The sequence below is a fragment of the Ochotona princeps genome, chromosome 29 (assembly GCF_030435755.1).
Source record: "Ochotona princeps isolate mOchPri1 chromosome 29, mOchPri1.hap1, whole genome shotgun sequence".
NCBI classification, from domain to species: Eukaryota; Metazoa; Chordata; class Mammalia; order Lagomorpha; family Ochotonidae; genus Ochotona; species Ochotona princeps.
In genome coordinates this window covers 15,176,814-15,201,467 of record NC_080860.1, presented here as the reverse complement: position 1 = coordinate 15,201,467, position 24,654 = coordinate 15,176,814, and the positions used below count along the sequence as shown (strand labels likewise).

At 41.9% G+C, this 24,654-nt stretch overlaps 1 protein-coding gene across 2 annotated transcripts in view; it reads left to right on the top strand.

Annotated features, from left to right (window-relative positions):
• Positions 1 to 24,654, top strand: part of TTC28 (tetratricopeptide repeat domain 28) — a 502,210-nt gene that overhangs the window by 7,445 nt on the left and 470,111 nt on the right. For both annotated transcript variants that reach the window (XM_058656472.1, XM_058656471.1), the window contains exon 2: positions 11,535 to 11,813. In XM_058656472.1, the coding sequence (XP_058512455.1) occupies positions 11,535 to 11,813 (279 nt within the window). The remainder of the gene's footprint in view (positions 1 to 11,534; positions 11,814 to 24,654) is intronic.

The following is a 24,654-nucleotide window of genomic DNA, read 5'->3' as shown; positions in this document are numbered from 1 at the left end:
GGTCTTTGGTACAGAATCAACTGGCTAATGCTGGGCCTGAGAGGGCAGGTCCTGTCAGGCTGTACAGCAGAACCACCTGGAAAAGTGCAAGATCCAGGGCTGGGAATGAGCCTAGTATGGAAGTTGTGGGCACCCTCTGATGGGCTGTAGCTCTCACCACTGAGCCTGAGAACCAGGACTAGGGGCGTGCCTGATAGTGTTAGCATCCACTGGCTTAAGTATGAGCTGGATAGTGGAGTTGGTTGGGCTGAGTTAGGCTCCAACGCCTGTTGATGTGTGTGAGAGCCAAATGTGATGTGGAATGAACCAGACCAGTCTGCTGTACAAACTGGCATGTAGAGGAAGTAAGGCTGGGGGTGTGCCTAATGCGGGTTGTTCTGGCTTGTGTCAACTTGGCTGCAGTTCCCCCTGGTGTGTGTGAGGACCAAGTGTGTGGAGGGCAGGGTTGGGCTGCTCTATACATCCATTGATTTGCTTCAAGAGATGGGGCTGGGGACAGAATGGACTGGCCCACTGTAACTATCAGTCTGTGTGTAGGCTGATGTGGGTGATGGACTGATCCAGACCTTGTTATTGGCAAACACACACAAGAGTCAGATCTGGGGATACCTCAACTGGACCACTGAACTGAAAACTCCAGTCATAAAGAAAATCACAAGAAATCTGGTCTGAGTGTGGAGTGCATGTGTCAGAACTGGGCCTCCTTGGTTGCTGAAGGCTATCTGGTGGACAGGAAGCCCAGATGCGCATGAGATATAAGACATCAGATCATTGAGGCTGCAGAGGATGTCTAGTACCATGGAGGGCAGAATAAATTTGATAACCTTCCTGGCTGAGCTTCAATAGCAGGTATCTGGGTGAGTCAAGACTCTGAGGTGGACTGTGTGAGCCAGGACATATGGACTGGGTAGAATTTCCTCATCCTTGGAGCAATGAAATCAACATCATCTCAGAACTGTCAAAACCACTTGAGCAGTGCCTTCGGAATATGCTCCACACTGGGGACCTTAGGATGACATCAAATAAAATCCCACGTCATTGGTTACTGGTGTGGTTAGGATGCTGGGCACAGCCCTCCTCCCCTTTCTCTCTCCTTCTCTCAGATATGGGAAGAATAGAAAGGAAGGTTGGAAATAATTGTCTCATCCACTCTCTCCTATGCTTTGACCCTTCCATCCTAATTGGTGGTCCACGTGGGCATGCATCCTTCTCAGCTATGTAAACATCATCAAAAAGTAAATCTATTATGAAAAAACTCCTGTATTGATGTTAGCAATATGCATGAGGAGGATCTAGATACAGGTACTAAAAAGGGTAAGATACCAGTTAGAAAAGAGCTTCTGTAGGAGTGACAAAGGCTGGGCCCGGCACAAAGGCTCAGTGGCTAAATCCTCACCTTGCACACACAGGGATCTTATGTGGGTGCTGGTTTCATGTTCTAGCTGTTCCACTTCCTATCTTGGTTGTGGCCTAGGAAAGCCGTAGAGGGCAGCTCAAAGCCTTGGGACCCTGTGCCCGTGTGGGAGACCCAGAAGAAGCTCCTGGCTTCCGGCTTTGGATGGGCTCAGCTTGATCAGTTGGGGAGTGAACTAGTGGATGGAAGATCTTCCTGTGTCTCTCCTCTCTGTAAAACTGCCTTTCAAATAAAAATAAAATAAATCTTAAAAAAAAGATTTTAATTTTTATTGGAAAGTCACACAGACAGGAGAGACAGAGAAGATCTTTTGTCTGCTGATTCACTTCCCAAGTGGCCGCAATGACTGGAGCTGAGCCAATCCGAAGCTAGGAACCAGGAGCTTCTTCTGGGTCTCCCACGCGGGTGTAAGGTCCCAAGGCTTTGGGCCATCCTCACCTGCTTTCCCAGGCCACAAGCAGGGAGCTGGATGGGAAGCAAGGATGCCAGGATTAGAACCGGCACCCATATAGGATCCTGGCACTTGCAAGGCAAGGATTTTAGCCACTAGGCTACCATGCCGCACCCTAACAATAAAAATCTTTTTAAAAAGAGCCATATAAAGTCTGATAAAATTGAAGTACAGCCAAACATCAGATGCATGGTGAAGGGTAGATATTCTCAGCAGAAAGAGCCATTAGTGGGTGAGAATTTGATTTTCCTCTGTAACTATAAATCCTGGTATTTAGGAACCTTAGGAAGCATGTAAGGAAGTTGTGTTCAAGGAAGTTGCACTTGAAAGTTGTTTGTCACGGTGTGCTAACTTACATGGTGATCAAAACTGCAGTCTGCCTGGGTTTAGTCAGAGCTCCTCCGGAAGTGTACATCTTTGGGTTTTCTGTTAAAGTAGGAATATTGCTATTGCCTGTTTCACAGTGTGGTTATTGGGGCTACATGACTTAATACATGTGCACTATTTAACACAATTTTGGGCATACTGTGTATATGAAGTGAATGATAGCTGTGGTTGTTGTTATTGCTTTTTAGAGTAGTAGTAGACACTTGGGAGTTGGACATAGATTGATGTCTTGATTTGACCCGTTGCACCAAGTTGCAGATTACTAAGCAGACATTTTGCATGACTTTAGGACAGAAAATATTTTGCCGGTTGTTATTGTCTCTTAGTGACGAATCTTTCTTGTTTATCTTGCCTTGTGAGGCTGCGTCTCAGGCCCTGCTGGCCCCACTGCTGCTCCGGCAGCGGCGCTCTGTAAGCAGCAGGAAGGCACCAGGGAAGGAAGGGCCTTGCTCTTCTTGGCTTCTCTGCTAGCCGTGCCTGTGACTGTAGCCCTAACAACAGCTCTTCCTTCCTGTAGCAACAGGATTTTTTTTCCTTAATAATTTGATAAAGAAACTCCCTATAATCTATGGACAATATAGATCTTGTAGATTTAATAAAGTTGCTGAGTTATGTAATCATAGACTTGATAGAAGCTTGCAATAAGTCATACCAATCTGTACAGTTCTATTTTTTTAAAAGATTTATTTATTCTTTTCCCTAAAAGCAGGTCTACAGAGAGAGGACAGAGAGAAAGATTTTCTATCCACTGGTTCACTCTCCAAATAGCCACAGTGACTGGAGCTGAGCTGGTCAGGAACCAGGAGCTGCCTCTGGCTCTCCCATGAAGGTGCAGGGTCTCAAGGCTCTGAGCCGTGCTCCACTGCTTTCCTAGGCCACAGCCAGGGAGCTGGAAGTGGAGCAGCCAGGACACAACCTGGCATGTACATGGGATCCTGGTGCTAGCAGGAGGAGGATTAACTAATTGAGCCCTTGAGCTGAGCCTAATTCTATTTTTAAAAATATTTATTTAATAACATTGTTTCCTGAATGAAGTCATCAGGGGCATTTTTACTGGATTTGTAGTTTTCATAGATAGGAACAGAGTTGGATTGAAAGTGATACTGAGGGGCCAGGCGGCGTGGCCTAGTTACTGAAGTCCTCGCCTTGAACGCACCGGGATCCCATATGGGCGCCGGTTCCAATCCCGGCAACCCTGCTTCCCATCCAGCTCCCTGCTTGTGGCCTGGGAAAACGTCAAGGATGGCCCAAGGCTTTGGGACCCTGCACCCACGTGGGAGACCTGGATGAAGCTCCTGGCTCCTAGCTCCGGATTGGTGCAGCTCTGGTTGTTGTGGTCACTTGGGGAGTGAATCATTGGACGGAAGGTCGTCCTCTCTGTCTTTCCTCCTCTTTGTATATCTGACTTTGCCATAAAGGTGGATGGATATTTAAAAAAATTAGTTCTTTAAGTAAAATTCATATATTTGAGAGAGACAGAGTTTCCATCTGTAAGCTGTTTCTCCAGATACCCTGGAAGGCTGGGTTTGGAGTTGGGCAAAAGCCAGCAGGTACTATATGTGAGCGGCAGGATTGCAATTGTTTGTTGTTGCACTGGCAGAAAGCTGCAGGTAGGAGCCACAACTAGGCACCAAGCTCAGGTATTGCTTTTATTTATTTATGTAAAGATTTATTTATTTTTATTGCAAAGTCAGATATACAGAGAGGAGGAGAGACAGAGGAAGATCTTCCATCCGATGATTCACTCCCCAAGCAGCTGCAATGACTGGAGCTGAACCGATCCGAAGCCAGGAGCCAGGAACTTCTCCTAGGTCTCCCACATGGGTGCAGGGTCCCAAGGTTTTGGGCCATCCTTGTCTGTTTTCCCAGGCCACAAGCAGGGAGCTGGATGGCAAGCAAAGATGCTGGGATTAGAACCAGCGCTCATATGGGATCCCGGTGCGTTCAAGATGAGGACTTTAGTCACTAGGCCACTGCGCTGGTCCCTATTTATTTATTTACTTTATTTTGTTATTGATTATGTTTACGTGGTTGAGAAAGATATATGCCTGTGTGCACCACTGATTACAGTTGAGGATTAGGGAAAGTGGATGAGACCATTGTTTCCAAGTTTCCTTTTCTTCTTCCTGTATCTGGGTAAAAAGAAAGAAAGAAGGAAAGATGGCTGTGAACAACAGCCCAAATACACTAGTACCCAAGGGTGTGGGATGGCCACTTGATGTTGTCTTAGGGTCCCTCAATTGCACCTTGTTCTGAGGATATTGCTCAGGCGGTTTTGACAGTTCTGAAATGCTGTTTATTTTGTTGTTCCAAGGATGAGGTGATCCTTGCAAGCTCCAATGGCTGACATAGTCCACCTTAGAGTGTCAACTCACCCAAATATTTGCTATCATGCTTGGCTGGGAGAGTTGTTCAATTTATTCTGCCCTCCATCCTCTGCTATGGTGCTAGACATCCTCTGCAGGTCCCAAGGGACTGCATGTCCCCCATGTGCATCTGGGCATGCTGCTACTGCTATGTCTTAGCCAATGAGGAGGCTCCGTTCTGACACAGGCAGTGCATGGTCAGGCCACAGATCCTGTGATTCTCCCTGTTGTTGGAGTTCTAAGTCCAGTGGTTCAGTTGAGGGGATCCCACACCTGACTCTTGTGTGTCTTGCCAGTGTGGGGTCTGGCTCAGTCTATCACCCACATCATCCTACATACACAGTGGAGGTTGCATGTGCTGGGTCAGTTCTGTCTCCAGCCCCATCTCTTATGTAAACCAATGGTTGCTGCAGCCCAGTCCAGTTCTGCCCATCACACACTCAGCCCTCATATACACCGGTGGGAACTGAAGCCCTGTTGGAATGATCCCCAGTAACCCCTAATATGCCTTTCCCTGCCCTGGTTCCTGTGCATGCCCATACGTGCAGCAGACTTGTCCTGTCTGTCCCTCATCCCATTCGGCTTTTGTACACACCCATGGGTTATGCAGCCTAGTTCAGCCCAACTGACCCACTGTTCAGCCCACATTTATGCTGTTGGGTGCTACCTGCAAGCCCAGGTATTCTAGTGTGGGATGTGAATATCTTAACCACTAGGCTGTGTACCTTGGAAGAATGATTATTATCTGTAAGGCAAAATCGAGTGGGTGGGGTGGTGGGGGAACATGTGAATAGATGAAAGTGGTCAGAGGATGGATAGAGGCTGAGAGAGACAGTCTCCATCTTCTGATCCATTCTCTTAAGTGGCCACAATAGCCAGGTTTAGGCCAGGCCCAAACTAGGATCCAGGAACTCCAACCAAGTCTCTCACACGGATGGCAGGGCCCCATCATCCACTGCCTTCCAGGGGCGTTAGCACAAAGCTGGTTTAGGAGTGGAGCAGCGGGGAGGTGATTTGGCACTCTGAGGTGGGATGCTGTTGTGGTAAGTGGCTAGCTGACCACAGAACCATATTTTAAAAAGAGCATATTAATTAACCAGAAGAATCTCCAAATTGGTTGTATCATGTGATGAACATTTTAAATATATGTTTAGTTTATGGAGGAAATATTATTTCCCATGTGTTACCCAAGTATTTGCTGCCACTGGGGATGCAGAATTGACAGATTTGTTATAATTTCTGTTCTTTTTTTTTTAAAGATTTATTTTTATTACTAAAAGAAGACCACAGTGGACCATTACCTCACCCCTCTTATGGCGGCTGTCATGAAAATAAAAACAACAGGGTGGCCAGGATGAGAGAACAGGGAACTCTTCACTGTTGGTGGGAATGTGAATTAGTCTAGTCATTATGAACATTATGTAGATCCCTCAAAAAATTAAAAACAACTATCATATGATCCAGTATTCCCACTTCAGGATCTATCTAAAAGGAATAAAATCACTGCCTTTGAGATTTTCTTCACCGTGCATTTCTGTTGCAGCAATATTCACAATAACTCGGATATAGAAACAACTTGAGGCAAGTGCATTGGCTTAGCAGGCCAAGTTTCTGCTTGCGGTGTTAGCATTCCACATGGGAGCTGGTTCATGTTCAAGCTGCTCTACTTGCTATCCAGTTCCCTGCTTATGGCCTGGGAGGGCAGTGGAGGATGGCTGAAACCCTTGGGCCCCTGTGCCCACATGGATGACCCAGAACAAGCTCCAGAGACCTGGCTTTGAATGTGTCCATCTCTGACCACTGCAACCGTTTGGGGAGTGAACCAGTTGATGGAAAATTTCTCTCTGTCTGTCTTTCCTTCTCTTCCTGTAACCCTGCCTTTCAAAAAACAAGCTGGGGATAATGCTATGGCTCAACAGGCTAATCCTCTACCTTTAAGCACCAACATGTCCTGGCTGCTCCGCTTTCCATTGTGCTCCCCGCTTGTGGCCTGGGTTAACAGTGGAGGGTGGTTCAAAGCCCTCGGAGCCTGCACTCATGTGGGAGACCTGGAAGAAGCTCCTGGCTCGGGGGATGAACCAGTGATTGGAAGATTTTTCCTTCTCTTCCCTTCTTTTGGTAAATCATCCTTTCAAATAAAAACAAGTAATTTTTTTTAAAAGAAAAAGACCTAAGTGCCCATTTGAGATGGATGAATGGATTAAAAAAATTAGAAAAAGATGTTTCCTTATATGTGTTGGAATATTATGTAGCTTTAACCAGAAGCCATTTGCAATGATATGTATGAAGAGGGAGGACTTTATACTAAATGAACTAAACCACATGCAGAAAATGTAGAATCTGAGAAAATTAAATATAGAGTAGCAGAGTAGAAAGATGCATTTAAGGTTACAGGAAAAAAAGAAATGTTGATAAATGGGTGTAATCCTTCAGTTATAACCTACATAAACTCTGGAGACCTAATATATAGTATGGTAACTAATTAACAATTATACATTTTATACTTGAAATTTGTAAGAGAATGTCTAAAATATTTTTAACAAACCACACAGCAATTATGTGGATGATGGATATGTTAATTTGATTGTGGTAATCACTTCACAATGTGTATGAAAAGATCGCGTCCAACACCTTAAGTACATGTAAAGTAAAAATAAGTGAATGTTAGGGGCCACAATAAATAGTGTGGTATAGTGTATTAAACCACTACCTCCAGTGCTGGCAAATCCACTCCCTACAAAGCTGGCTTTCCATATGGGTGCTGGTTTGTGTCCCAGCTGCTCCACTTATGTTCAGACTTCCTGCTAAAGTGCCTGGGAAAGTAGCAAAAGATGGCCCAACGTGGGCCGCTGCTGCCCACATGGGGGACCCGAATGGAGCTCCTGGCTTTGCCCTCGTCCAGCCCTGCTGATGTGGTCATTTAGGGAGTGAACCAGTGGATGGAAGATCTCTTTCTGCCTCTGCTCTCCCTCCCACTTTGCTTGGCCTCTCAGATAAATAAATAAATCTCTCTCTTTTTTTAAAGATTAAATTATTATTTGAAAAGCAGAATGACAGGGAGGGAGAGATGTAAAGAAGTTTTTCATTTGCCAGTTAACTCCCCCAAATGGCTGTATCTGCCAGGCTACACCGAGTTGAAGGCAGGAGTCAGGAAGTCCACGCACGTCTCCCACATAGGTGGCAGGGGCCTGAGTCCTGGAGCCACCTGCTGCTGCTTTCCCACGCACATTAGTTGGATTGGAAGTGGAGCAGTTGTGACTTGAATGGGTGCTCACACCAGCCCCAGTATATTCAGTTTGCACTGTTTAGCTATACATTATTAAGGCTAGAAAACATTTATGGAAGGACTGGTACCGTATGTAATAATTATTACATGGCTGAGTGTTCTGAGTTTGGCTCATGAATTATTGACATACCCAGTAACTTATTAACAGGATTCTGTGAGAATATCAGAGGAAAATATTGACAGTGTTAATATATAGGAGCGTCCATATACTGTGTATGGAATAAGATCAATATTTTTGTTTCTTTTGGAACTCAGGAGGAAAGAAACTGTGGTAATTAGTCAAATTAAAAGAGCAAACATCTTACTCTCTTCAGGAAGCGTTCTTTATTTAGTTTTCAGTCTGTATTTTCATATGGCCTGTTTATTTCAAGTGTTAGATATGTAAACAGAAATAACTGATTTTTTTTCTCATGTCATGCTGCAGAGAAGATATGAAAAGACTACAGACATTAAATCAGTTCTGTTGAGCAAACACAGCAATGGCTGTTTCGTAGCCTCCTGAGGACCACTCTGTCCATCTGAGTAGATCCACGCCAGGTCCAAGTTTCTGTGGAGCGTCTACTTCAGGGTATTTTCCCCTTAAGCACGAAGACCTTTGGTGCTGGGGACAGATTCTTCTCTATCAGGCATAACCTTTCCGTGCCACCACAGACTTTCCCGTGATGTTTTTTCTCTGTCCTTAACAACCTTATTAATAGCTTGTATCAGTGTTTCAGGCAGACCCTGGTCCTCTAGACACCCACGAAATGATCACGTAATGTTTGATATTTCCACTGTCAGATTAATAGTGTAGATGTGGAAATATCTGAAAAGCCTTTATTTTAAGAGGGAATTGAATTAATTGCATTTATCTCAATGTTCTGAGGATGTAAGGTTTCCTAGAAGCATATTTTGGGAAATGATTTTTTTAAAGATTTATTTATTTTTTAATTGGGAAGGCAGACATACAGAGAGGAGGAGAGACAGAGAGGAAGATCTTCTGTCCAGTGATTCACTCCCCAAGTGGCCGCAATGGCTGGAGCCGAGCCAATCTGAAACCAGGAGCCTGTAGACTCTTCCAGGTCTCCCATGCGGATGCAGGGGCCCAAAGCTTTGGGCCGTCCTCTCCTGCTTTCCCAGGCCACAAGCAGGGAGCTGGATGGGAAGCAGGGTTGCCACCATACAAACTGGCACTCATATGGGATTCCGGTGCATACAAGGCCAAGATTTTAGTGACTAGGCTGCTGTGCTGGGACCTTCATTTTTTTTTAAAGTCTTTTATTGCTGCTTTTATATTACATCCCTCATTTTCAGAACACAGATTTTATTGCTGTTACTTATACCTAGTATTGGCCTAACTAGAATCATGATAACCCTATTTCGATAAGTACAGTTAAATGTTTTGTATTATTGATGTTGTATGCATTGATTTGATGGTGGAGTAAAGCAATCATCTGACTGGGTCTGGCACAGTAGCCTAGTGGCTAAAGTCTTTGCCTTGCACTTCCTGGGATCCCATATAGGTAGGTGCCGGTTCTAATACTGGCAGCTCCACTTCCCATCCAGCTCCTTGCTGTGGAATGGGAAAGCAGTGGAGGACGGCTCAAAGCCTTGGGACCCTGCACCCAAGTGGGAGATCTGGAAGAAGTTCCTGGCTCCTGGCTTCAGAGTGTCTCAGCTCCGGCCGTTGCGGCAGCTAGGGGAGTGAATCATCGGTCGGAAGATCTCTGTCTCTCCTCCTCTCTGTATATCTGCCTTTCCAATAAAAAAAATAAATCTTAAAAAAAATCAGATATATATTCCTTTGGAATATATAGAAGTGCTGAATTTCGGCCCCGGCACAGTGGCCTAGTGGCTTAAGTTCTTGCCTTGAATGCACCAGGATCCCATATGGGCGCCGGTTCTAATCCCAGCAACCCTGCTTCCCATCCAGCTCTCTGCTTGTGGCCTGGGAAAGCAGTTGAGGATGGCCCAAAGCCTTGGGACCCTGCACCCGCGTCGGAGACCCGGATGAAGCTCCTGGCTCCTGGCATCAGATCGGTGCAGCTCTGGCCATTGTGGTCACTTGGGGAGTGAATCATCAGATGAAAGATCTTCCTCACTGTCTTTCCTCCTCTCTAGGTATATCTGATTTTACAGTAAGAATAAAGAAATCTTTTTTAAAAAGTGCTGAATTTCGAGGAAGACATGGGGAAGGATATTATATATATTTTGTTTATTTAATTTCGACCAAGCCTGCTAAGAATTATAAAATATCTTCCTGATACTCCTGTGTTTATTTCTCCCATTTCTACTCTATAAGATCTGGACTGTAGGTCTTTTTTTTTTTAAGTATTTATTGGAAAGACAAATTTACACCCCAGGTGGTTGAAATGGCCAGAGCTGAGCTGATCTGAAGCCAGGAGCCCCACGCGGGTGCAGAGTCCTGAGGCTTTGGGGCATACTTTGCTGTTTTTCTAGCCAAAATCAGGGAGCTGGATGGGAAGTAGAGCAGCAAGGACATGAACTGTTACCTAAATGGGATTCTAGTGCTTGAAGGAGAAAGATTAGCCAATTGAACCATTTTACCAGGACCTATAGTTCATGTTTTAAAAGTGAATAATGCTTGACTCATTCTTTCTCTTTGGTTTTAAGGTCACTGCTCTAAAGTCATAGAAAACATTGTGATTAGAGAAATGAACAATGAGAACAGGTCTTAAATTATCAGGATACACTTTATCTTTCTTGTTTTGGTTAAATTATGGTTGACAGATCTGCTAGTCTGAAAGTAGTCAGTGGCACATAAAATGATCTTTGAAAAACTTTTTTTGTTTTAAATCTTGTATATCCTCATTGCCTAACTGAATAAAAGAGAAAAGTTTAATTAGAAATATCTATAATACACTTATTATTTTTATCCCTTTGTTCTTTTTTTTTTATTTTTATTACAAAGTCAGATATACTGAGAGGAGGAGAGATAGAGAGGAAGTGGAGCTGCCGGGATTAGAACCAGCAGCCATATGGGATCAAGGCGAGGACCTTAGCCACTAGGCCTCGCTGCCGAGCCCTATCCCTTTGTTCTTAAAAATATAGAATCATCTCAATATAGTTGAGATCACTATCAATGTAGCTTTATATTTTGGTTTTTCCTTTCTATAACTTTAATTTGCCAGGGAAATGCTGAGTATTCTATTGTACCCATTCTATCAATAAATGTGTGTGTGTGTGTAAATATTATTTGTCTATATATGAGTTTGTTATGTTTCAGGGCACAAAAGTTAGCTATAATTTTAAAGCAGATCATGAAGAATATCTGTCTTACTATTTTAAATTTATTTGCAAGGCAGGGTGACAGAGAAGGGAGAGAGCAACCTTCCATCCACTGGTTGGTTCACTGCTCGAGCTGCTGCAAAAGCCTTAGATGAGTCAGGCTGGAACCAGGAGCCAGAAGCTGCGTGCTGGTCTCCCTTGTGGATGGCTGAGGCCCAAGGGCCTGGGCCATCTACTGCCGTCTGCTGCACAGGAGGCCGGATCAGAAATGAAGTAGCTGGGACTTGAATCTGCACTGCAACATGGGTTGCTGGCACCAGTCTCTCCGTGTTCTTCTGATTTTCAGAAAGGAACTTCGTTGGATTGTCTGAATTTCGTTTGGCATGGTTTCTTGCTTTGTAGATTCCTCTGTTTGGTGCTAAGACTATTGGCCGGAGAAGTCCCGATGGACCAGCGCTGAGTAAAGCTGAATTTGTGGAGAAAGTTCGTCAGAGTAACCAGGCCTGCCATGATGGAGATTTCCACACAGCTATTGTTTTGTATAACGAAGCCCTTGCTGTTGACCCTCAGAACTGCATCTTATACAGCAACAGATCTGCAGCCTACATGAAAATCCAACAGTATGACAATGCTCTGAACGATGCAATCAAAGCCCGGCTTCTCAACCCCAAATGGCCAAAGGTACAAATCCCACTTACTTTCACAGGCTCTTGTGTGCTGCTTTATTCTTTTAATACATTTTACTCTAACAGCAGTGTAGTTATTAAATATAGTTATAATTTGTACTTCGGTAATATATGCTTTTTAAGTGTACTTTCTCTTTCCCGGTTTCTTTTCCTGTGTATTTGAGATTTGAATATTTTTTCTTTCCGCTTTGCAATAAGATGCTTTCTAGTTACTTAGGTTTTGCATATCTTAAGTTTGCATAGCGTTTTAGATGGGGCTTGACTTCCCTTCAATTTAAAATAATACACTTTATTCCCTGTTGATGACTGCTTGTTTTCAGAATAACATTTAATTAAGGGCTTTTCCCCCCTAATAAATCATTATAATTATATACATTCTCTTACATACTGTAAGGTTTGAGCCTGTATCTTCATTTTATATATTTGTTCTTTATTTTCAATTTTTTTGTTGCCTAAATAAATCTCTAGTATATTACAGCAACAGCATCTTCAGATAGGATAAAGGATAATGGTTACGGATTTGTAGACCGCCTGCAGATCTAAGCTACAGCAGGACGGCTGCAGTTAATGTTGTATTGTTTTGGGGATAATTACTAACATGTGAGGTGTTCTTACCACTTACATATGCACACACACACACACACGCGGTGCTGTGTGAGACGTGGATATTCTCATTTGATTTAATATTGTGTTTCACTGTGTATGAAGTATATCAAAACATCCATGTGGGACATGTTTTATATATATAAAGATGTGACTGAGCTGCTTTATATAGAATCACAAAATTATTTTTGATCTCATACTTAGCTTTCTGTTGGGTTAACCAAGGTTAATGAGTGTTTCCTAGAGATCTAAAATAGATTTTTGTCTTATTAATAACATTTCGTGGAAACTTTGCCTTTGGTAGGTGTTTTTTGGCCTTGACTAGTGAATAATAGTGAGAATTAATATTGTCTCAGGAGCGGTTTAGTAATCTATAGTTTCCTAAAGAATTTCTTTTATAACTATAACCATTGTAAATGAAGTGTTTGGGAGTTAAAATGCTATTTTTCAAAAGAATAGATCTAGGTTCTTATTTGTGACACCCCTCTATTAATGACAATATGGATTTAAATCCCAACTGATTAATTTATATTTAAAAATATATTATTGGATATGATTTGTTCAGAGTTTTAAGAGAAATTTTTACATATGTGTTATGGGTGCTATTGATGTATAACTCTTTTTCCCGCATAATGTCTTTGATTTCAGTGTCAGTGTAGTTTTGACTTTATGCAATGAACTGTTAATATTCCTTCTTCCTGTAGCTTCTGAACAAATCTGTGTTGGGTTGGCATTTTTTTTTTCTTAAGTGTTTGATAGAATTTACTACTTAGGCATCTTTATCTGGGCTTATTTTTCTAGGAAAGTTTTAATGATACTCTTTGATTTAGGGCTTTTCAAGTAATTTTTTTTTAATGAAAGAATAATTTTGCTTATTTAAAAGGCAGAGTGAGAGGAGAGATGGATTGAGAAAGAGATCTTTCCATCTGCTGGTTCACTCCACAACTGGTCACAGTGGTCAGGGCTGGGTCACACTGAGACCAGAAACTTGGAGCTCCAGCTGGGTCTCCGTCGCGGGTACGGGGGACCAAGTGCTGGGCCTTCCTCTGCTGTTTCCCCGGGTGCATTAGCAGGGAGTTGGGTTGAAGTGGAGCTGACTGTGACTGGTTCTCTGATGCGGAACGCTGATGCTGCTGACAGTGGCCTCACGTGCTGTACCGCAAGGCTGGCCTGGTCAATGTTTCTTTCAATCTTTTGTGTAATTTAGATTGTTAGATTTGTCAGCAATAGTTCTTGATTTTTTTTTTAATCTCTAGGCTCTCTCGTGATGTTCATTTCTTCACTCTAATATTGTTAATACGCACATGCTTTTTGTTTTTTCATCAGTTGGAGGTTTACCAGTTCTGTTCACCTTCAACATCATTTAGTAGTTTCATTGATTCTTCTTTATTGTTGTACATTTTCTCTTCCATTGATTTCTACTCTTCATCTTTTTCAGTTATTTGTGTCTCCTTTTCATTTTTATTTCTTTCTTTTATAAAGTGATGAAGATAAGCAGCCTTACTCATTATTTTGGAAAAAATTAGCCAGTGCGTAAGCTCTGTGGAAGTCCTGAGCCCTCTGAAATCATCATTCATTCTTCATTTATGTATGGATCTCTTCAGTCGAAAGTGTGTTTGCTTCTCCCACATTCACTGCTGACTTTTCCTTTAAGCATTATCATCTTTAGTGGTGATCTAATTTTTTTCTCCCCATTTGATTTTTGTCCCTTGTTTTAATTTTATTTTTACGAATTTTTAAAAATTTGAGAGGCACACAGATACACACCACACCACACCACACACACACACACACACACACACACGCCATATTCTGGTTGGTTCCTCAGAGCCTGCAATGACTGAGGCTGGTGCTGTGGGCCAGGAATCCCACATGCATGGCAGAAAGACAGTCATCTGAGCCGTTGCTGCTGCTCCTGAGGACCTGCTCATTGGTAAAGCTAAATAATTCTGTCTAAGCATTGCTTTCGCATGCTATAAATTTTGACATATATTTTCATTGTTATTTGGCTTGAATATTTATTTTTCTTGTGAGTACCTCTTTGAGTAACGGATTACTTGAAGGTTTTTAATTTCCAAATATCTGTGCTTTCTTGGTTATTAATGTTGATTTCTAATTGAATTCACCTGTAGTCCAAGGACGTACTTGTGATGTTAATGCTTGTCAGTGTACTGTGGTGCTTTTCCCAGTTCACTGACAGGGAGCTGTGTCCTAAGCAGAGCAGCTGAGACAAGAACCAGTGCCACTATGGGATTCAGGCTTTGAAAGCAGTAGCTTTACCCATTATACCACAATGCCAAACCTAGGGCACAGTGCTTAAAAATATGTTCTTACTGTGTTTGGTGTTGCCCACTTGGCGAAAACAATTTACAAGGCCAAGCCTGGAACCACTGTAGGAGTGGGATTAACTAAGGCTCCATGCAATGGTGTGTGAAGAGTTTGTGGCCGATCTTGCAGTTTACCTAAGACTTCTTTGTCAAATCCCATAGCTTTCTTTAGTTGTGTCTACATTACTTTTTTTTTTTTCCATCCTTTGTCGTTCTGTTATGAAAATTGATTGAATCCTATTTTTTTTTAAACATGTCAGTTATGAAGTAGTGGCCATTTAGTGTGAATGATGAGTTACAGAACTAGTATGGTCTTCAGGGGTATCATAAGAGGACAACTTAAAAGAACAGTGAATTCTCATTTGGTACATCAGCACATAAGGGCAGAGTTCACACTGGGACTTTCTTGTTCAGGTTAAAGCACATTATGAAATATCTCCTCTTTGTTCATAGAGTTAATGGTTTTCCTGTATTCTAACTCAATGATTGTGGTTGGTGTCAGAATCCTATCATCAGCTTACACCTGATGACAGTTACATGTAAGAAAAAAATGTTTAAACATATCTTGGCCTCATATTTCCCTTTGTTTTATTATTAAAATAATAATAAAATACAGTAGGGAATTCTTATCTGCCATAGAATTATCTGAATCTCTTCATTGGTGATATTAATTTTATACTCATAATAATCTTATGAAGTGTTGTTGCCCTGGCTAGATAAAAGAGAGTGCTTATATTAAGTTGGACTTTAACCAGGGTTGTCTGATTCTAAAGAATTTATCCTTAATCACCGTACCATATAACTTCTCTGTACAATTAGGAACCTAAAAAAATTCAGAGTTTTGGGGATGGTCATTTGGTGTAGTAGTTAACACGTTCGCATCCCATCAGTGTGCTTGCCCACTGCTTTTCCAGCATCCTGTTCCTACTCATGTTGGGAAGCGGCAGGCGGAAGCTCAAGCAGCAGAGTCTCTGCCAGCCACTGGGGGATCTGGACTGAGTTTCAGGCTGGCAGCGATCAGCCTGGCTCAGCCCCAGCTTCTGTGAGCATTTGCGAGTGAACCAGCAGAAGGAAGATAGCTCTTTCTCTCTGCCTTTCAAATAAAAGGAACACTAAATAGATAAAAATTTAAAAGAATAAATTTGGAGCTTTCTTTTGGGTCCAGGTCTGGATATCTGTATGATTTTGTGAGGACTGTCATGCAAACAAAGACTGACATTGCAAATCTGTTGCTTTGCCATGACAGGTACCCAAAGTGAAGTGTCTTAGAGCTTAATAATAGACATGTTTTTAAGCTAGATTTTTATTGATGATTTTGATGTTTATCCTCTACTTTTGGGGTATAAATGCCTTTTGTAATTTCATTTAAAGATTTGTTTCTTTATCTAAAATTCAATGTGGAGGGTAGAGGTGAGTAGGTAGGGAGAGCAGGAGTGATCTTTCATCTTTTTGTTTTTAAAGATTTATTTTTATTACAAAGTCAGATATATACAGAGAGGAGGAGAGACAGAGAGGAAGATCTTCCATCCGATGATTCACTCCCCAAGTGACCACAATGGCCGGTGCTGCACCAATCCGAAGTCAGGAGCTAGGAACTTCCTCCTGGTCCCATGCTGGTTCAGGGTCTCAAAGCCTTGTTCCGTCCTCAACTGCTTTCCCAGGTCACAAGCAGGGAGCTGGATGGCAAGTGGAGCTGCCAGGATTAGAACCGGTGCCCACATGGGATCCTGGCGCATTCAAGGTGAGGACTTTAGCCGCTAGGCCACGGCACCGGGCCCGATCTTTCATCTTCTAATTCACCTTGCACGTGGCTGTAACAGCCAGGTGTGGGGCAATCTGAAGCCAGGAACTTCATTCAGATCTCCCGCATGGGTGGCAGTGGCCCACATCCTTGGATCATCTTTCACTGCCTTACCAGGCATGTTAGCAGGAACCCAGATTGGAAGTGAAGCAGCTAGAACTCCAACAGGTACTCCAGTAAGAAATACCAGCATTGCAAACGATGACTTAACCCACCGCACCACAAGGCAAGTCCCATTATAATTTTAATTCACTTTTAAAATAAATATATATTGAACATGTATGTGCACTGGGCACTGTTCTAAACCCCAGGGACTCAATCAAGATAAGATAGCAGAAAGTAAAGTGATCAGTATCTACGGAGACGTTTGAAAGTAATCAATGCTTCGAAGACAGTGTAAACGCACTTACCGGAAGGAGAGTACTGAGGATCCAGAATAAGGGAATTATGGGAAAATTTGTGGATTCATAGAGATCTCAAAGAACTAAATATGAACATGTAGGTAATATGTGTCTAAGCAGGGGAAATGACTGCTTGGTCGTGGCCAATTGAAGAAACCTGTGTGAAGCCCCTCAGCGTACAGTGAGTTAGTGAAGGAAAGGCGGTGGTGGGTCATGCAGGTCATGGTGATGGCACAGTGCGTCCCTCCAGGAGTGATAGGTTAGCACTGGGAAGTTCTAGCTCGAGGAGTGATACAGCTAATTTATATGGTTTGTTTTAAAGTTATGAATATGTTGCTTAATTTCCACATATTTATGACTTCCCAGGATCTTCTTCTGTTACTGACTTCAAATTTCATTCCATTGTGGTTAGAGAAACATGTTTGTGTGATACCAATCTCTTAAAATTTATTGAGGTTTTTATTGCCTAGCAAATGGCAGTAAAACACCATACTCAATATGTTTCATGTTCATTTAAGAATATTATGTTCTCTTTTGGATCAGGGAGTTCTAAACATGTTTATTAGCTAGTTTATAGTGTTTTCCAAGTCTTCTCTCTCCTTGTTAACAGCATCTGGAAGGGTGAGTAGTATGGCACGGAAGTCTAACCTGCTTCCTGTGACACTGGCATCCTATCTCGTACAATGTTGATTCCAGTCCTGGCTACTCCACTGTTGATCCGTCTTCTGGCTGTCGTACCTGGGAAAGCAGTGGAGGATGACCCTAGTACTTGGGCCCCCTGTATTTGGGCCTCTTTCATCCTTGGGGGCGACCAGGAACGAGTTCCTGGTACTTGGCTTTAGCCTGGTCCTGCCCTGGCTGTCACAGCCATTTGGGGAATGAGCCAGCAGATAAAAGATAGATTTTTTCTCTGTTTTTTTCCCTTTATTAATTAAAAAAAATAGCATCGGTGGTTCTGTCTGTTACTGAAAATGGGGTGCTGAAGTCTCCAACTGTTATAGTGAGATTTTCTATTTCTCTCTTCAATTTTCTCAAGTTTGCTTCATGAATTTTTGGGGTCCTATTGTTGAATACGTATATTTGTACTCCATAAAAGATTGATATTTTAATCATTATATAGTGTTTTTCCTTGTCTCTAATAATGATTATTGTCTTAAAGTCTGCTTTACCTGATATTAATATAACTAGCCAACTGTCTTTTTAAAAATATTTATTTATTTTTATTAAAAAGGCAGATATACCTTTCCAAGAGAGAAGGAGATACAGAGAGAAAGATCTTCAGTCTGCTGGTTCATTCCCCAAGTGGTTGCAACAAGTTGAGCTTAGTTGATCTGAAGCCAGGAGCTTCTTCCAGGCCTCCCACATGAGCGCAGGGTTCCCAGGCTTTGAGCCATCCTCTACTGCTTTCCCAGGCCACACACAGGAAGCTGGATGGGAAGAGGAGCAGCCGGGACACGGAATTGGAGTCCACATGGGATCTCCATGGTTGCGAGGCAAGGATTTTACCACTAGGCTATCGCACCAGGCCCTGTCATATGGTTTTTAAGTTTACAGTATGATTTTCCATTCTATCAGCCTATTTGTTTTTTGAATCTAAAGTTAGTGTCTTGATGACAGCACATAGTTAAAATGTGTATTTAATGTCAAGTTTGCTAACTCTTGCCTTTTAATTGTGGTGGTTTAACCTATTTATTCTTAACGTAATTGCTGACAAAGTGGGACTTATATCGACCATTTTCCACTTGATTTCTATACATCTTATGTCTTTGTTGGCTTTCAGTTTCTCTATTCCTCCTTTTGTGTTAAATATTTATTGCATCAATTAAATTTTATTTTGAAATATTCCTGATATATAATATGTAATCATGCTCATATTTTTTCTTAGTCTTTAGACAGTTTTCTTTAGTTCTTTGCATACACTTGTAACACCTGATTTAATATCTTCATCTGGTAAATCTAAGATCTGGATTTCCTCAGGGATGGTATTGTTGCTTTCTTACCCCATGATATAGGCCATACTTAGCTGCTGCTGTTTGTTTCACACTTTGTTGTTAAAAACTGCATGCTTCCATGGGCTCCTTCACTTCTGATCCAGCTCCCTGCTTGTGGCCTGGGAGGGCAGTGGAGGACAGCCCAAAGCCTTGGGACTCGGCACCCATTTGGGAGACCTGCAGGAAGCTCCTGGCTCCTGGCTTCAGATTGGCTCAGCTCTGGGATGGCTTTTTGGGGAGTGAATTGGGGGTGGAAGAGCTTTCTCTACCTGTTTCCCCTTCTCTCTGTAAATCTGCCTTTCCTGTAAAAATAAATACATTTAAAATGTATTAAACCTGCATGGTTTAAGTCGTATCAAATCCTTGTCTGCGGGGTTTGTTGTTGTTGTTGTTTGTTGCTGTCTCCTTTGTGTTGGTGGTTCTCCTAGGTGAATTCCTTCAAGTTTGTTTTCCTCACCACGTTAAGCCACTGATGTCCCTGTTTGGTAGCTCAGTGCTCAGCTACTGCTTGAACAGATTCCGTGTGTGCTTGAAGCTTTTGCCAAAGAGTTCCATGTGCGTTAGGGCATATCTTCCAGTTTACAACTGTATTTTAGCCTTTACTTCTTGTGTGTCTACAGTCGCAAGGCTAATACCAACTCAGATGTTTTGGCACATTCCCAGACTCCTAGGAAAGTTTTGGCATTTTTAAATAAAAGCACCCCCCCCCCGGACATTCTAGATTTTTCTTTTAAGGTTTTTCGTTACACTGTTATTTACTCAGCGTTCACTGTTTCTTCAGGCAGCTGTCATATTTATTATATGATCACCTTTGATTTTGTTTGACACATGTCTTGGAAGAGGGCTGTTTACACTGGCTGCCTCTGAGACAGGTCAGATAAAGTCCTGTGAATGGACCTTCTTCAGGGAAATACAAGACAAGCCAGCTGGGGGATGGAGGTTCAAACCATTCAGATCCCTCCATGAGTCCTAAACTCCTGTCTTTGATGCCTGTTACTGTCTGGAGGATGCTAAATTGCTAGTCTTTCACTGAGCTGGGAGAAAAGGGACAGAAATATTACAAGTTAAAATCTTGCAAATCTTGCTGTTCTTACTGAGATTCAGTTGTTTCTCTCAAATAAATACTTCTTGGATTGTTACAAATTGTTGGCTAATTTCCAGAGTTCTCAAGAATTGATTTTGTGAAGTTTGGCTAGTGTTATCATTGCTTTTATGGGAAAGTTGATTTTTTTTTTTTGGAAGTCTGTGCCATCTTGGAAGTGGTTCTCCACAATTTAATTTGTGGTAAAATACAAACCACCACTGTAAGGAAAACAGAGAGTAGGAGAGTGAAAGCAGACGCAGGGAGTCCAGTGGTAATGCAGACTTGGTCTAGAGTAATGAGGGTAGAAATGGAGAGAAGTTGGGTGGTTGAACTTTGTTTTATAAAAGTTGACTGAGCTTATAAATGAAAGGCTGACTCTCATAGCAGTCATCTATTGTAGGTGATGCTGTCTTCATTCCATAGGCAAGGTAGGATTGAGGGAAATTTTAGTTTGTACAGTGTAAGAAATAGTTGGAATTAGAACCTCTGTTAACCTGATGCTGTCCATGGTTTAGGTATTAGATATCTACTTGGGAATGCCCCCAATGCCCACGTGTTAAAGACTTTGTCCCCAAAGTCTCATGTTAAAGGCTAATGGATTAATGTGATACGACACACGATGGTGTTTGGGAGGTGGCGTTGTGTGGGAGGAGTGGTCATGTGAGGCTGACTTGGCTTAGCTGCCTTCTCTTTGCTTCCTGGCTGGCGTGGGATCCTTCCTCCTCACAGGCTCTGTCCATGTCATCTTCAGGTCTCACAATATGGCTCAACCAAAGAGCCACCCAGTTTGAACCATGAACCGCCAAAATTGTGTACTCAGATAAACTTCTTTATAAGTAGCTTGTCTTAAGTATTTGGTTAGCATTTCTCTTGGTGTACCTCCATCATTGGACATAAATGTGCTTATTTCTTCCAAATATAGGGAGAGTACTTCTCACAGGAAGGTCTTATACCTGATGTAAGAGCCCTTTTCTAACCTACTATAGAAAATGCTTTCTGTCCATGCCATATCCTTTATCTTATAATATTTAATATGCCAATTTGTCATATTTGGGGTGGTAGTCCTGAATCCTGTCACTGTTATAAGTGAAGTCCATCATATCCAACTCATTTAAAAAAAGTTGTAGATTTCTCTATCAAAAGAATTATTATTCTTATTTATCTCTGAGAACCAATAGTTTATTATTATTGATACAGCCATTATTTCATGCTCTATGAATGCATGATTTTATGACAGGCTTGTAACTTGTGTGCATTTGAAGCCAAATTGGGTCAATGATAAGTAATTAAATAGCTTCCAGTAATATGATACAACTTTTTATAAATTTTTGAAGTTGGAGATCCATTTCCTAGAATTATTATAATTTCTAATAAATAAGTGTGTACGGTCTAATATTTGAAAATAAACATTTTAAGACTTGGCTAGTTTTCCAAGGAAAAATTAGAATCAGAGGTGATATAAAAACAATAACATCAATTTTAAGTTTAGAGTCAGTTTTGGTAAGGAATTTGGTTTATCAGAGAAATGATGACTTAATATCTAGAAAGTATATCAATAAAGGAACTGTTTTTAGTGGTGCTAATGTTTTTAGTCTTAAGTGCAGGTAGAAAGAATTTATGAGTCTGTATAACTATGCTTTGCAGAGTTGCAAACTGTTAAATGAAAAATGCAGCTTGCCTTTGGTTTTATGAAGCATTTCTGAGGCTTGCACGCCCTCTTGTGTTCAATTTATAGATAAGGCGATTCCAATTATTGTAGCTTTTTACAGTTTTGTGTAGATTGATGGTTTGGGTTATTATATGAGTATTCCTTGAAGAAATGAGGAATTTTCAAGTGTAACAGTTATTCAATGAATATAGCTTAATCTCATTATTAGAAGAGCTGTGCCGCATCTCCATAGAACTGTACAGAGGGAGACGTGGCAAGTGTTTTCATGGTTCTGTTTCCTAGATTATGCTTGCTGTCAATTTTTATTATACTTAATGCAGTCCTTTAACATTAATTACTTCTGAAAAGGCTAAGTAGCAAGGTTTAATCATACTGTTATTTTTACATAAAAACTCTATGTGGCAGTTGTAAGCTATGTTATTTGATCAAGCTAATGAGCGCCTGGCACACTGTAGGCCTTCACTAATATTTGTTGAAAAGAAGAATTGTGGCTGACAATCTTTATTTTTATGCTGACTGAAAGAAGTGAAATTTATGTGATGGTTGTCACTTTGCTGTATTGTAAAGATCAATTTGTTACTATGGTTCCAAGGCACCCAGGGAACAAATGACTGCTGGGTCAATACCATCATGTGTCAAATCATAATGTTTTGATTGGTAACAGGCTGTGTATATGACAGTGGTTCCATGAAGTCGTGTCCCCTAGTAACATAAGCGCCATCTTTGTGTCTGTATACTGTATATTGTTCTCCTATCCTTGTTTTTCTCAGGATGTATCCCTCTGGTTAAGTGGCATATAGATCTTTAATTTCTTTTTTTTTTTAAAGTCATTCCTTAACTTTATACTCTGTGACTCTTAAAATCATATTAAAATCTCAATCCATAGCCTTCTTCTGATTGACATGGAACTTGAGCTCTCCTTACCTGGACCACACGTGGCTTTGACTGCTTTTTTTTTTTTTTTGTGGATCCCAGGATCAGATCAAGTTTTGTGTAGCTTTATGAGCTGTTGCGCCAAGCTGATTGTAAATGTTTAGCAAATGATGTCATCAGCAAAAGATTCCTTTAAGATGGGAAAGTGGCTAAAAAGGTGAGTCTAAAGACTTGGTTATCAAAAATTCAGGATTTTATTATCTTACCTGCTATTAAATTATAAGACTCCCCTACATATGATTTACATAGGCAAATTGTAGGCTAAATCATAGTGTAGAGATGGATAGTTGTATGCTGAGGGGTGCTCAGTCTGGTTTTGCTCACAGCTTTGCCCAGTCTGATTCACCCACAGCCCTGACTCTCACATTCAGGAGCCCAGCAGAGTCCCCAAAATTCTCGTACCAGCACCAGATCTCACTTGTGCTAGTGGGTGCAGTGGTCCTGCTTGGCATGCTCTGCCCTCAGTCCTGGCCTTAGTATGTGCCGGTGGGTGCTGCATTCTGGCCTGCCTGGCTTCCTCCCAGCCCCAACTCCTACTAGAGTCAGGGTCCCTGTCAGGTGACTGATGTGATTCACCCTGGCTCTGCCAGTCACCACCCCCAACTCTGTGCAAACCTGCAGGTGTTGAAGTTTCGTAGTGGGGAGCCCACAATTCCCTCATAGAATCTGCCCCTTAGATCTGGTTCTCTTGAATTCTGATGGGTGCTGTGGTCCAGCCTGATGTAGCCCTCCTCCTGCTCTCACACTTAGGTGGGTACTTTGGCTTAGTCCAGGCAGGTATGTCCCCCAGACCCAGCTTTTGCCTGAATCAATGGGAGACATGTGATGCTACTTAGCCCAACCCAGGTCTCCCACATGGGTGGGTGCCTTGGCCTGACCCAGACACGCCTTCGAGTTTCCCCCATTTAAAACACTCTGACTCAATTCCCTCACCTACCTCAGATGGCAGTGGCCAAGACTGTGGAAACCCCAGAAGTCATTCCTCCCCTGGAAAACTTGCCCTCAGCTGCTCCCACTCTAAATGCTTCCCTAGACCCCTTTTCCCGGGCAATCTGCAGGGCCCTGTCCACCTCCACCAAGCTGGGGGCCAGGTGGTATGTCCTGGCCCAGTGTTCCCTGCCTTTTCACACATATCTTTACAAAAATAAATAAATAAAAAGAATATGCAACCTTTTATGTCCTAATCAGCTATGTAAAAATTATCAAAATAAAATCATCATAATAACAAAGAATATGCAACTACGCAGCATACTGATAGAGTTGGCAGAAATTTAATGTTAACCAGGCCCCGAATGTCCACCAGCTACTGGCTGCTTTTCTTCCAGCAATAATGTAACATTGCCTAGGTACAAGGAAATGCAGACACTTGACCACAGCTGAGGTAAATCAATTGTTATATATGGAAGTTCCTTGTAAAATATAAAAGGCTAGAGATATGGGGCTGGCAATGGTGGCTTATCAAGCAACTCCTCTACCTGCAGCGCAGGCATCCTATATCATTACCAGTTCAAGTCCTGGCTGCTCCACTTCCAATACAGCTGCCTGCTTATGGCCTAGGAAAGCAGCGGAGGATGGTTTAAATCCTTGGGCCCTTACACCCATGCAGGAGACTTGAAAGAAACTCCTGGTTCCTGGCTTCACACCAACCTAGCTGTAGCCTTTGAGACCACTTGGGAAGTGTTCCAGCAGATGGAAAATTTTTATGTCTCTGTAACTGACTTTCAAGTAAAATATATAAATCTTTTAAAAGGGCTGGAGATATGAGGATTTTATTGTTATCTATTACGTTATTCTCAAACTCAAGTCTTATTTTAAGTCCAATATCCATCTTGTATGTATTATGTATTTTTCCACTATACCTAGATCACATCATATTGACTATCTGGCCTACTGTTAGTGGCCAGTAATCCTTCTTCTTTATGGTAATCTTGGTGGTATTCATTGTGCTTCAGAGTATATTAAAATGATTCTGTGGTTGTTTTGGTGTTTGTGCCTATAATATTGAAGACAGTTCTGATACTCATGTT